Source organism: Peromyscus leucopus, chromosome 1 (genome assembly GCF_004664715.2).
Source record: "Peromyscus leucopus breed LL Stock chromosome 1, UCI_PerLeu_2.1, whole genome shotgun sequence".
In the NCBI taxonomy this organism is placed as follows: domain Eukaryota; kingdom Metazoa; phylum Chordata; class Mammalia; order Rodentia; family Cricetidae; genus Peromyscus; species Peromyscus leucopus.
Genome location: NC_051063.1, coordinates 138,010,350 through 138,023,746, shown reverse-complemented (window position 1 = coordinate 138,023,746; position 13,397 = coordinate 138,010,350). Strand labels below are relative to the sequence as shown.

The window sequence follows — 13,397 nt, the reverse complement described above, 5'->3', positions numbered from 1 at the left end:
TCCTACATTGTACATTCAATCTTTAGCCAACCCTTTCTAAGCATGGTACTAGAATTCATAGGTACTCCGTCCTATGAGGAGAGAGGAACAGCATATTTCCCATCCTTCAGTCTAAGTGAGGGGAAGAAGTGATACTTCAAGCAAAATAGACCACTGCCATACAGTGGGATCACAGGGACAGAGAAACACAGGGTGCTGGGGTCACTGTTCCTCATCAGCACCCCAAGATGATGCACTTTCTGACAATGTGTAATGGCCAGTGTTCCACTGTGCTCTGCTCAGAGCCTAACCCAGATACATGAATCATTAGCTTCTGCAAAGAGACCTCCCTCCCCAAAAGAAGGTTTGAGCCAGTGCTTGCCACAGTGATAGCCCCTGACCACTTCATCATAATAAAACTAGTAAATGATTGCTAAACATTCAGTTTCCATTGCTGGACATGGTGGTGAACACTGATAATCCCAGCACTGGGGGTCCTAAAGCAGGAGGATCAAGAGTTCAAGGTTAGCCTAGAATATATAATGAGACCTCTCTTAAAAAAATATACATCACCTGAGGCAGAGACCAGATTATTATACTTTCAAAGTGCAGGCAGTCACAACAGGCATGGAAGTGAACTTGAAGAGGTAAGAATGAAACCTCAGTTCAGAGTGACTTCATCAACCTGGCTCGAGACTTCAGGGAGTCTGACCCCAGGTGGTTTATTCCCAACCAATTTAAACACTGTATAATTTGGAAGAAAAAAAAAGTTTCCTGGTGTAATATAATTCCTGGTGCACAAGGGGGCATAATTACATCAAAACTTAACTCAGGGTATAAGTCATTTCTTCCAAGAAGATGGGTTCTAGAAGATAGACTACCTTAACTACTAACAACTTAAGGGCCTACGGAAGGGTCTGGCCTGGTCTTGGTCATGCACATAGCATAGAGGTCATTTAGGCTAGTAACTACCTCTGGTCTTGTTTTGAGAGGTTGGGGGAGCCTCTGGCTACACAGATAATGTAAGGGTCGTTTAGATTATTAAGTATCTCCAGTCCTCATTGTGGAAACTTGATATGGCCTGGCCCGACAGATGACAGGGCTATTAATCACTTCCAATTCCCAGTTTTCTGGATGGAAGAGCAGGTTTTACACCTTCCCCATTGGAAAGACAATCCTACATGCTTAACAGTCCTCATTTCTCTGGGGATCCATGGACACAAGGACCTTTGTGCTATGCTCTCAACAACTTTGAATCCTTTTTCTTAGGCACAAATTTGAATGGACATTTAATCTCGAGCTTACAAAATCTGAACTTTCAGTCTCTAAAGAAAAACGAATTGGAATATGGTAACTAACACCTGTCAAACTAGCACTTAAGTGTAGATGAAATTCTAAACAGTCTTAGTAAATAAGAGACACAGAGCCAAATACAGAGTTAAAGCCTAAGAGATCAGAGCACTAGCGAAGCCCAAGACTACCTTTAGCTTACCAGTCACTGCCGTCTCTCTCCCTGAGAGAGAGAGAGACCTTCTCCTGCATGACCTGTCTTTTTATTGCCTTTCTGTTCCACCTTCTCATTGTCTCTAAACCCAACCACATGATTTCCTTGCCACTGCCTGTCTATACAGACCTCCAGGTCTCTATGGTTGGTACTGGGACTAAAGGTTTGGGTCACCGCTTGACTGTGTCCTTGAACACACAGAGACTCTGCCTGCCATGTGATCGGATTAAGGGCATGTGCTACCACTGCCAGACTTCTGCTTAATGGCTATGACCTCTGACATCCAGGCAACTTTATTTATTAACATACAAATAAAATCACATCTCAGCACAAATAAAATATCACCACACTTATGAGGTTGAGTCAGGAGAATAGCTGTGAGTTAGACCCTGTCAGAGGAAACAGAAAAAGAGTATGGTGGCCCTTGCCTATGACTCCAGTATCCCAACATTTGGGAGGCAAAGGCAGGAAAATCGGGAGTTCAAGTCACCCTCAGCTAGGAATGTGTGAGCAACCTGGCCTTTTGGAAACTTTGCCACAGAGGAGAAAGGGGCGGGGCGTGGGGGTGGACACATAGGAGAGAAAGAGAGGAACAGAAGACTAACTGGGGCACTTTCATTACAGGAAGATATCTGTGGTTTCAAATACTGCACACCAGATGTGTTTACGTGGGACAGCTATTCCTGTCTCAACCTTTGCCTTTCTTAAGATATCCTTCTCTTTAATATAATAATAGGCTGGTGATGTGGCCTTCTGAGGTATTTTAATATTCTTCCAAGGATGGGTAAGCCGAGCCATAAATCAAAAGTGAGTCTGACGCAGGCAGACCTTAAAATGTATCTCCAAGTGGGTTATAAAAAGCCAAAGTTATAAGGAAAAAGATAAAAGGAGAAAGGACCAACACATATTTTATGAGTCTTTCTTTACATAAATCATCTCTCCCAATACCTAACTTACACACTGAGCCACCTCAAGATTCCTCATTCAGGAGAGTTCAGAGGCTGAAAGCAATGTGACCCCCCAAAAAATGTGTCATTGGTATCCACCTTCAAGCCCAGTTCTTGGGAGACTGAAGCAGGGGGTTGTGGGTTCAGAGACAGTCTAGGCACGTAGTGAGATCCTGTCTCTTGTTAAGAGAAGCCGCTAGCAAGGCAGAGTTGGGGAAAAAAAACTATTATGACAACTCTGCTGAATCTACCAGGCTCCAGTGGATAGTCCCAAGCCTGTGGTCATGTGGGCAGCCCTGGCAAAACCCAGTGGGTCAAAACAAAAAGGCATAACCATGTGAAGTATGGCTGACAGAGGTCAGAGGGAGGTAAGACAGCATGGAGGTGAGAGTAATCACAATGAGAATTTTATACATGTATGGAATTGTCAAAGGACCAAGTTAAATAACACATTTTAGATTTTCAGAAAAGACTCATCATTGAAACACTCTATTTTCATCTCCTTTAGACTCAACGCTTTGTCCACCAGGTGATCTAAAGGACACCGGACTCCTATCAATGTAGTCCTCCTGGCTGTGGTTTGATGGTGTCACCATCAAGAAAACGTCTGTAAAGAAAAGGTTGATGGTTCAAATTGAGTGTGAACATCACTGAGACAGAGTCTTTACGATCTCATCACCACCCAGGCTCAGGAAATACTGCAGTAGAGCGGGCAGAAAGAATGAAAGAGCTTGCGGATAGGGAGGAATGAGGGAAAATGAGAGGGCTATTTCTCACGAACTAGTAGCAGCTAGGATTACCTGCCCAAGAGCGAGCCAGTCAATATGCCAGCAGAGGTGGCAGAGGGGATCTTGAGGCTGGACTCTTAGCTAAGGAGCAGTTGGGGATGGATGGCTGCTGAGAGAGAGTTATCTTTCCTCAGGAGAATGCCTACTTGGAGGTTGTCCACACTGTGGTGAATGGTCCCACACCCATGTGCATCCAGACAGCACTGTGGAATTCAGTGGGTTATAAAACAAAAGAGAAGACGGGGAGGAGGAGGATTTAGAGGCGAAGTGGGGGAAGTGTTAGGGGATCCCAGGAGAGAGTATGAGGGAAATTATGGTTGGATATGGGCAAGATTTGGCGCATATTTGTAGAAAATTGTCAAAGGATGAATCAAAAATATTCTTGTAAAAAAGAATGCATTTGATAGACTCATTAGGATTCTTGTCACAACAAACAGAAGGAATTGCTGAAATTATACATAACTCATGAGAAATTACCAAAGTAGAAATGCAAAGAGAAAAGTAAGGGAGGAGAGAACACACCATGTAAATGCTCTGAGGAAATCCCGGACAATCTAATACAGCTACAGTCCATAATTCAAGAAGAAAAAGGGAGAGAACTGGGCAGAAGAAATAAGGAGACAAAGGTGAATAATTTTCCTGAAGGAATGAGGAAAGCAAACAGGAACTTGAGGAGTTCTGGAGGAAGTACAGAAGAAGCACAGGAAAGATGAGGAAGAGGCATCCCCTACACAGACATAACTAACAACTGCAAGGCCTGGTTTAATACCAGCACGCCTTTCGACCAGCACTCTGGAGGCGGAGCAGACAGACTTCTGCGAGGTCAGGCTGCCCCGGTGGATATAGTGAGTCCCGGGACAGCCAGGGATACTTAGTGAGTCCCTGTCTAGGAGGTTAAGAGGGGGAAAAATCTTGAAAGGAGGAAGATTTTTATAATCACATCAGATAGATACGACAGATAGATTGATAAAACTAGAGCAGGAGCCAGTGAGACGGCTCAGCAGGTAAAGGCTCTTACCACACAAGCTGACAACTTCAGGACCTGAGTTCAATACCCAGAACTCACATAAAAGTGAGAGGAGAAAACTAACGCCAACAAGATGTCCACTGCATGCTGTGGCACACATGTGCCCACCTCTCTCTCTCTCTCTCTCTCTCTCTCTCTCTCTCTCTCTCTCTCTTACACACACACACACACACACACACACACACACAAATTTAAAATGTACAAAGAAATATTTAAAAGCACAGAACACTGATTCTCAACCTTCCTAATGCTGTTACCCTTAAATATAGTTCTTCTTATGGTGACCTCCAACCACAAAATTATGTTCATTGCTACTTCATAACTGTAATTTTGCTATTGTTATAATTCATAATGTAAATATGTATGTTTTCTAATGGTCTTAGGCAATCCCTAAGGTTTTTTGATCCTTAAAAGGGTTGCGACCCACAGGTTGAGAACCATTGGTATGCATATCTAAGGGTGCATATCTAAGCAAGACACTTCCTGCTCAGAAATTCCACTTTTAGTTATACAAGCTATAAAAATTCTTTCATAAGAATACTTTTTGCCTGGGGGCAGGGAGAGGAGCGGGGATGGGAGGATGGGAACATGAGGGGTTAGGTTGGGCAAGAGGAAGAAACTAATAAAAGATATATCTTGATAGAGGGGGCCATTATGGGGTTAGGGAGAAATCTGGTGCCAGGGAAACTCCCAGGAATCCACAAGGATGACCCCAGTTAAGACTCCTAGCAATAGTGGAGAGGGTGTCTGAACTGGCCTTCTCCTGTAATCAGATCGGTGACTACCCTAATTGTCATCATAGAGCCTTCATCCAGTAACTGATGGAAGCAGATGCAGAGACCCACAGCCAAGCACTGGGCCAAACTCCAGGAGTCTTATTGAAGAGAGGGTGGGGGATTTGTACAGGGGAGGGTATGTGTCAAGGTCATGACAGGGAAACCCACAGAGACAGCTGACCTGAGCTCGTGGGAGCTCATGAACTCCAGACTGACAGCTAGGGAGCCTGCATAGGACCAACCTAGGCCCTCTGCATGTGGGTGACAGTTGTGTAACCTGGTCTGTTTGTGAGGCCCCTAGCAATGGGATCAGGACCTGTCCCTGGCATTTGAGCTGGTTTTGGGGAGCCTGTTCCCCATGCTGGGATGTCTCACCCAACCTTGATGCAGGGAGGGGAGCTTGGTCCTGCCTCAATTTGATGTGCCGGGCTCTGTTGACTCCCATGGGAGACTCTCCCCTTTCAGAACAGAGGGGGAGTGGATGGGGGAGGTAGATGGGAGGTGGGGGGAGGGGACAGGAGGAGCTGAGGGAGGAGAAACTTTGGTTGGTATGTAAAAGGAATTTTAAAAATTTAATTAAAAAAGAATACTTTTTGCAGCAGTAATGTAATAGTGAAGAATTGTCACCTAAACGTCCACCAAAAGGAGAACAGACAAGAACACCATAGAATATGCATGTAATGGACTTCAGATAAAGCAAATGAGTGATGAAGCTGTGCTAACCATCACCATAGCTGCAGTTGCCCACACAGGGCCTGCGAGGAGTGAGCACATAAACAGTAATAGACAGGGAAGAGACCCACAGAACCCAGCTCTACCCAGGGGAGCTGACAGCAGTTGATGGCTGTTGTGGAATATTAGGTGGAGATGTGCTACATTTGTTTATGCTGTGGAATATTTGTTTAATGGTGCAACAATGTGTTGCATTCTTTTATGTTGCATTTGTTTAACTCTGTGAAAAAAAAAACCTGATTGGTCTAATAAAGGGCTGAATGGTCAATAGCTAGGCAGGAAAAAGGCTAGGCAGGGCTGGCTGGCAGAGAGAATAAATATGAGAAGAGTAGAAAGATAGAGGAGCAAGAGAAGGAGTACGAGGACACTGGGAGCTAGCCACCCAGCCACACAGCCAGACATGGAGTAAGAAGTAAAGAAAAGATATACAGAACAGAAAAAAAGAAAAAGCACAGAGGCAAAAGGTAGATAGATGGGCTAATTTAAGAAGAGCTGGCAAGAAACAAGCCACGCTAAGGCTGGATGTTCATAAGTAAGAATAAGTCTCCATGTATTTATCTGAGAGCTGGGTGGCAGGCCCCTAACAGAGAAAAAAGTAAAAACAGTCAACTAGAGATGACTGTGGGTAACAGGAAGTCATTGTCCTTAGTGATGTAGCCACTGTGAGTTATCACACTCCCATAGATAGCTTTGCACCTATGTCCGGGTTAAACCCAGTGATTCATGAAACAAAAACAAAACAAAAAGACATGAATGTAGAGACTTTGCAGGAGGGGGATGTTGGTGGGGGTTGGAGGGGGTAAGAGAGGGTGGGAGATGAGTGTGCCTAGGATGTATTTTATGCAAAAGCAAAATTGTCATAGAATAAATGAATTTTCATCAATTTGGGTCCTAAAAGAGAGACAAGTTGTATAATAATTAGCATGTACAAAGCCAGGGATGGTAGGAAACAGTTGTAATCCTAGTGGGGAGTGAGAGCAGGAGAATCAGGAACTCAAAGACAGCTTCAGCTACATGGCAAGTTTGAGGCCAGCCTGGGCTGCATAAGGCCCTGTCTCAAAAAACCAATAATAATAGCAATTAATATATACACATATAACATAGTATATTGACCCAAAACTCGACACATGTAAAAGCCAATTGTGCAATGCTTATAGATATAGAAATAAATGCATTGGGAAAACGCAAAAGCATACAGGAATATAAGGCACCAACTTCTGACAATGGTAAGCATTTCCTCTGGAGAGAGACAGGAATAGTGGCCAGAATTCAACTCAAGAATCAGGGTGTGCAGCTCTCTGTTAAACACATGCTTAACATGTGGGGTGCTGGGATCAACCCCAAGCAACTTCCCGTCCCCAGAAGGAATCAGGCAGGGTTAACAAACTGAGTACTTAAAACCTAACTGAATGACATGAAGGTTTTATAAACCTAAGTGCCCTGAAAAATGTTGTCTGTATTACTCACTAGTCTCTCAAAGTACAGACTATTCCACCATTTAAGAGAAATAAAGGAAAGAAAGAAGGAAGGGAGGGAGGGAGGGAGGGAGGGAGGAAAGAAGGAAGGAAGGAAGGAAGGAAGGAAGGAAGGAAGGAAGGAAGGAAGGAAGGAAGGAAGGAAGGCAGGCAATAGTTTTTTGAAGGTCCAATAGTAAGGAAAACAGGAATTCAGTTAGGTACACAATAATCAATAGGATTCCCATGTGTTTACAATAATGTGTGCAAACCTTTTATTGGGAGAAAGCAATCCTCTTTTCAGTACCCAGAAAGACTCTCAAGAGAACCACACAGGACCCACATGAAGCTAGAAATTGTACTGAAAAATTTTACCATAAAATCTGATACGTCTTCCATATCTGAACTGTAACCTTCAAATGTGAGCTGTGAGGCTAGACACCCCAGTATATTCTGGCATGTGCTTGTGCTCACCACCTACTGTTGGCATTTGTAAGGGACTTTACCGTATTGAAATTGGGCACACTGAGTATTAAAAACCACATCTTGTTCATGTGCTCCTAAAAAGGGCCCTGACAGCATGGTGACCTTTCATGTGATGCATGAAATCCACCTCTGCTTCTTTCGTGGTTTTTGCCTTCTCCCTCTGCAATCCCTGCTTCCTGCCATACTCTCTACCTCATTTACAGGTGAATCTCACCAGCCTCATTTTTAGTCTGAGCTACACACAGCTGACCTTTAATGAAAGCCCTGTTGACTTTGTATGACTTTAATAAGAAAGTCTTTCTACTCCTCGCTGGCAAATCACCTGCATGAACAGTGACTTATTCCCACTGTGGACTTCCCTTCTGCTGTGAGGAAAGATGGGGATCAGGATGCTTCCAGGGCCCTGAATTATGGCAGACAGGAGTCAGGCAGCTCGCCATGGTCCCCTTCCCCAAGCCTACCTCTCTCACAAACCAGTCCTGCCCAGCAGGAGGCACATTCATCAGTCAGCCACTTAGTTAACACATATTCAGATGGGAGCTGGTCTTGCTCTTAATTACTGATAATGGTAACCTGGCCTGGCATTTGGCTAAGCGTGGAAAATATGAATTTAATCCCTTGCCTTTCTTGCGCTTTGAAAAACTCACAAACTCTGAGGTAAACTGCATGTTGGAACTCAGAGGCACCACGTCCCATAATGCACCAGGAGGCAATGGATGATCCCTTGGGGGTGGAGCCAAAACTAATCTGTGCACTTTAATTCTTCTTGAGGTCAAGCAGAGAGGTTTCTTAGCAGGGTAAGGGTTAGCTTGCAGTGGGACCTACCATACATGGAGGAAGTCTGAGGCCCTGGCTACACAAAAGTCATTTCTTCTGTGTGTTTTAGTCAGTGAGATAAATCACAGTCGTCTAAATTCTAAAGTAACAATGTGTGCATAGTGTCACAGTAGGAATACTGGTACAAAAGTTAGTGCCAAAGAGGAGGAACAGCTTGGGACTTTGAAGGAAAAGGCACTATTACTTTCTGACCAGCAGATGGCAGCATAACACAGAACGAGAAGCATGGTGTACTCAAATCAGTCCATGAGGACAAACACTTTGAACTCAAGAGGCTTCAGAGGGGAAATTATGTTCTTCAGTGATAATTGCTGTACTCTAGTGATTGGTGATAATGCCAATGTTGTATTAAGGTGATGAATAGGGAGTTTATGACATTGACAGTGATGTGTCTAGGCCATGGCATCTCCGGCGGCAATTCCACATAATTCTAAGGTCATTCACAAAGCACTTAACTCAGTGACCTTCCTAGGAACAGTTCCAGAAGGCAAACTTCAAGGGGCCCATACTCATCCTGAAGAACAATATGGCCTGGAGCAAGCTTATCTAATGCCCCGCCTGTCTCTACTACTTCACCTCCAGAGGGCAGCCTCAGAGAGGCAATTCAGTACAGAGATGAGTCAAATGGACTGAGGAAACATCACAAAGCTGTAGGCAAAGCTTTCTAATACTCCACCGATTTCTCCCATGAGGACAAGACTCCCATTGACCACAGAGCATCCCGGTCCACCTTCTGAGGTAGTGTTATATGAAGAATAACAAAAGGTAGTTCCATAATAACCTTGCACAGAGAAGCTTCCAGAATCAAAGAAAGGGCTCAACAACCAGGCCACAGCTTGTTTCAGAAACTTCAGCACCAAAAGCTGTGGGTCCTTTATTTCCCGGTGCAATTGCATGGCCCATGGTCACTCACACAATTGTCAGCCACTCTCTGGGAGCTTGCTAAGCACAGTTCAAGCTCAGAAGAGGGCATCGTCTGCCTAGTGAGTAATGTGGCACCATGATGGAATGTGTCTTTCTGTTTCCTTCCATCAAAGGATCAAGTTCTCAGGAAAGCTGGCCAGATTGGTCACCCTCCACCAAATGCCATGTCATCTCATAGCCAGGGGATAAGGGGAACCTGGAGGTCAGTGCAACACAGATTCAGCCATCAGGGAACTGTAGTGTCTCTAACAGCTAGGATGGGTTGTCAGGACCATTTTATCCTTGGCACATTGAACTCTCATCTTCCCAATGCTGTCCCCAAAGGGAAGCCCCAGTGACTGTCACTCAGGCCCAAGGAAAGCCCACGGTCACACACTTACTTATCATTCACAAGCTTCCCATGTTGGTGGATCTGGTTTTCCATTGTGAAGTTGATTGTGGCACCATGCACATGCTCACCGAAGAACACCTTCATTTTAGACTTATATTCTTCATCCTGGAAATACCGGATCATATCAGGAAACCACACAGTCAGGCCATAGTAACTGCAAGAGAGAAGGCAGAAGGTCTGAGAAGCACCAGGGCTCATTTTTCCAGCAGTAGAACCTGCATCCATGACTTAGTGTGGATCAGACTTAATGTAGTAACTCAGTTCATTATTTGAAAATAGAATATGAAATTCATCACATCAAACACATCTAAGAGACAGAAGAAAATGGTATTCTGAAATTAATTTGATTAAAAAAACTCATTTGTTATTTAAAAAAACTACCAATAGATTATGGATTAAGGTAGACACTTTCTTAACCTACAGGAAACACATCTTAACTCAAAAGCCAAAACTATAGTGAAAAGGGACATAGTAAAGATGTTCCTGCGAGAGTGAGGGGCAAGACAACATGCTCATCACCACTGACTTAGCAGCTCTTACACAACCTGGTCAGATGAAAGAAAGAAACAGGAATGGGGACTCACCATGGACATTCAGATCCCTAGCACCAACATAGAGGCTGGGTAGACAAGATGGCCCACCTGGAGAGGTAAAGCCAAGGGATCCCTGGGGCAAGCTGGCTAGCTGGACTATAGCTAGACTAGACCAATCAGCAAGATCCAGGTTATGTGATACCCTGCCTCAGAAAATAAAGTTGGAACAATTTGGGAAGACACTCACACTTGTCTGGCGCATACACACACAATATATCCTTTACACATGTAACAAACATAGAAATATAAAATTGTAAAAGTTCTCCTTTTGGATACTTATGGTTTATACCCTAAGCCCTAAGATGTCAACTCAAAGCAATAGATACATTAGACCAGCAGAGAAGATGCTCCATTCCATTGATGTCAAGAAAAGCATATATGAAGGAAAGTTTACTAATGCCTAAAAATATTTCTGATGGCTTTATCTCTTTTGACCCTTGAATCACACTTCCATGAATATAGTCCACCGACAAAACAGTCCCAATGTAAAGTGTCCTGCACACAGGACTAGACATTGTAGCACTGTGTACAATAGCAAAAATCTGAAAACTCCCAGGAGTCTAGAAAGGAAGACTTGGTTAATGATGGGTATTAGGGTAGTGTGGGGTACTATTCAGACATATTGTTCCACTGCAAAGAAGGAAAGGCCAGGTAAGGTAGCACATGCCTATAATTCCAGCACTTAGCAAGTAGAGGCAGAAGGATCAGGAGTTCAAGGACAGCCTCAGCTACATAGTGAATTTCCAGTCAGCCTGGACTACATGAATCCCATCTCAAAATAAGAAAGAAGGAAAGAAGAATGGAACCAAGAAGGGATGGATGGAGGGAGGGAGGAAAGCAAGCAAACAAAACCTTAGTTGATTAGTGTTGATTGATATTCAGAATACATGATTGAATACAATGAGCAAATGCAAAAATGTTTTCCTTTGAATAAAAAAAAAGAAATATCTGCATAATATACATAGAACTCATGAAGCAGCTACATATATACATATACCATGGGAAACAGCTACACATATACATATATCATATACCGTGGGAACATCTACATATATACATAGACCTTGGGAAACAGCTACATATACACACAGACCTTGGAAAACAGCTACATACATACAGAGACCTTGGGAAATGGCTACATGTATACATAGATCTTGGATAGCATCTACATACACACATAGATCTCAGGAAATATCTACATACGTACATACATCTTGGAAAACACCCACATATATATGTAGACACTTGGAAACTTCTACAGGTATCTGTATACATTTGCTTACATTTGTAAAAAAAAAAAACAACACTGGAGTGATAAACAGGAAATAAAAGATGATTATATAGTGGAGGCAGAAGGGAGTGGGTGGAAGAGGAGGGAACGGAGGCAAGATTTCCCTAATGTTCCAACATTTGGAGTGTATTACCTATTCAAGGAAATTAAATTCAACATAAATATAAATAAAGCACACTTTTTAAATTGCTGGTTTGTTGAATCTTAGTGCTCACTGTATTTGGCTTCTGAAATGTTGGAACTAAATAATTTGGGAGTAGCAGAGTCAGGCTTCCTCTACCTTCAATAGATTTGAGTCTGGAAGGGCTTATTTCCATCCCTTCCATCCAGGTACAGAATGACATTAGATTTGCCCATATTCACCCCATAATCAAAGAGATCACTAGAGCCCTTTAGTGGGTAGCTGTTACAGCTTTGACCTTGAAGCACTGCCCCTAGTGAGGCAGCTGGTAACTGCCACACAAGCCTATGATTGCCCCTGGGGCATGGCCAAGACAGGAGCCCTTAAGACCAGAGATGCATATGTGCTGGCCCTCTTGGCTCCTCATGATCCTGGATGCTGGATTGCATACCAAGTCAGAGTCCTCCAGGGAACCATGCTGGACTGCACCTCACCTCTCCCGGGTCCCGTAACCAACCCCTTCACTGGTTGAAAGCTACCCAGAAATAAACCTCCTTTTAACTACCAGATAAACTATGTGGAGTTGCCTTGTTAGATCCTCGCTTTAGAGTCCATTTGCTTTCCTGGGGTGAAGGGGTTGCTTGAGGGTCACAGGCTGTAGAACAAAGCAATCTAACAGATCTAAGTTTACAGTCTTGCTAATTGAGCACTTGTGTACTGGACGCTCTTTGTGTGCACAGCTGAACAGCCTCTGAGTGCTGCACTTGCCCCTAGAGCCCATCTCGGAAGCAAGGTGATGCTCTCTGAAGCTAAGAAGTGCCCGGGACACCAGCCTGCCATTTAAGGCCAGAGCCAGCTCTGGCTCATTTTTTTGTTTTGTTTTGTTGCTTGCTTATTTGTTTTCTGTGTTGTAGGAAACAGTATGGCAGGAACTGAAACTTCATTCAGACATCAGTCTTCAGGAAAATACAAGCATCTTCAGCTTGGGGGTAAATCCAAATGAGTAGAACGACAGGCCAGTCTCACTTCCTTAGCCAGCAACAGGAAAGGAGACTGCCATCTGGCTACTGGCACAAAATGAAACGTAGGCTCGGGGGCTTCTGAGAAAAGTGCCATTGGTTTTCAAAAACAGACGCTCAGTAATTAACAATTACAGCTAACAGCAATCAGTTCACGATCAACACTCAGTACTTACTTCAATTCTGCTAACGGGGAATCTTTGGTGTTAAGGGGGGAGGAGGAGGAGAAGCAGAAGATGATGGTGATGGTGATGATATTGAGGTGATTGCACATTACCGTTAGCTTGATTATTTCACGAAGCTTATGTCCACTGGAGAATTCAGTTTACACCATAAACATACCCATGTCAGCTCTACCTCAGTGTGGATAGAAGAGAAAGCTGGAAAGAGCCAGCCTCTTCTTCCTTCAGACATTTGTTTTGTCCACGAGAAGCCTGCAGGCATTCCACAATCGAAGACTAGCCTGAGGTTGGAACGCCTCCTCCTGCTGATGATTCTAAGGACTCTTGTTGGTGTAAGAGAGATTTC

General features: G+C 43.7%; 1 protein-coding gene across 5 annotated transcripts in view; it reads right to left on the bottom strand.

Annotated features, from left to right (window-relative positions):
- Sv2b (synaptic vesicle glycoprotein 2B) overlaps positions 1-13,397 on the bottom strand; it is a 194,781-nt gene that overhangs the window by 14,224 nt on the left and 167,160 nt on the right. For all 5 annotated transcript variants that reach the window (XM_028879185.1, XM_028879182.2, XM_037198617.1 and 2 more), the window contains exon 9: positions 9,835-9,999. In XM_028879185.1, coding sequence (XP_028735018.1) covers positions 9,835-9,999 — 165 coding nt within the window. The remainder of the gene's footprint in view (positions 1-9,834; positions 10,000-13,397) is intronic.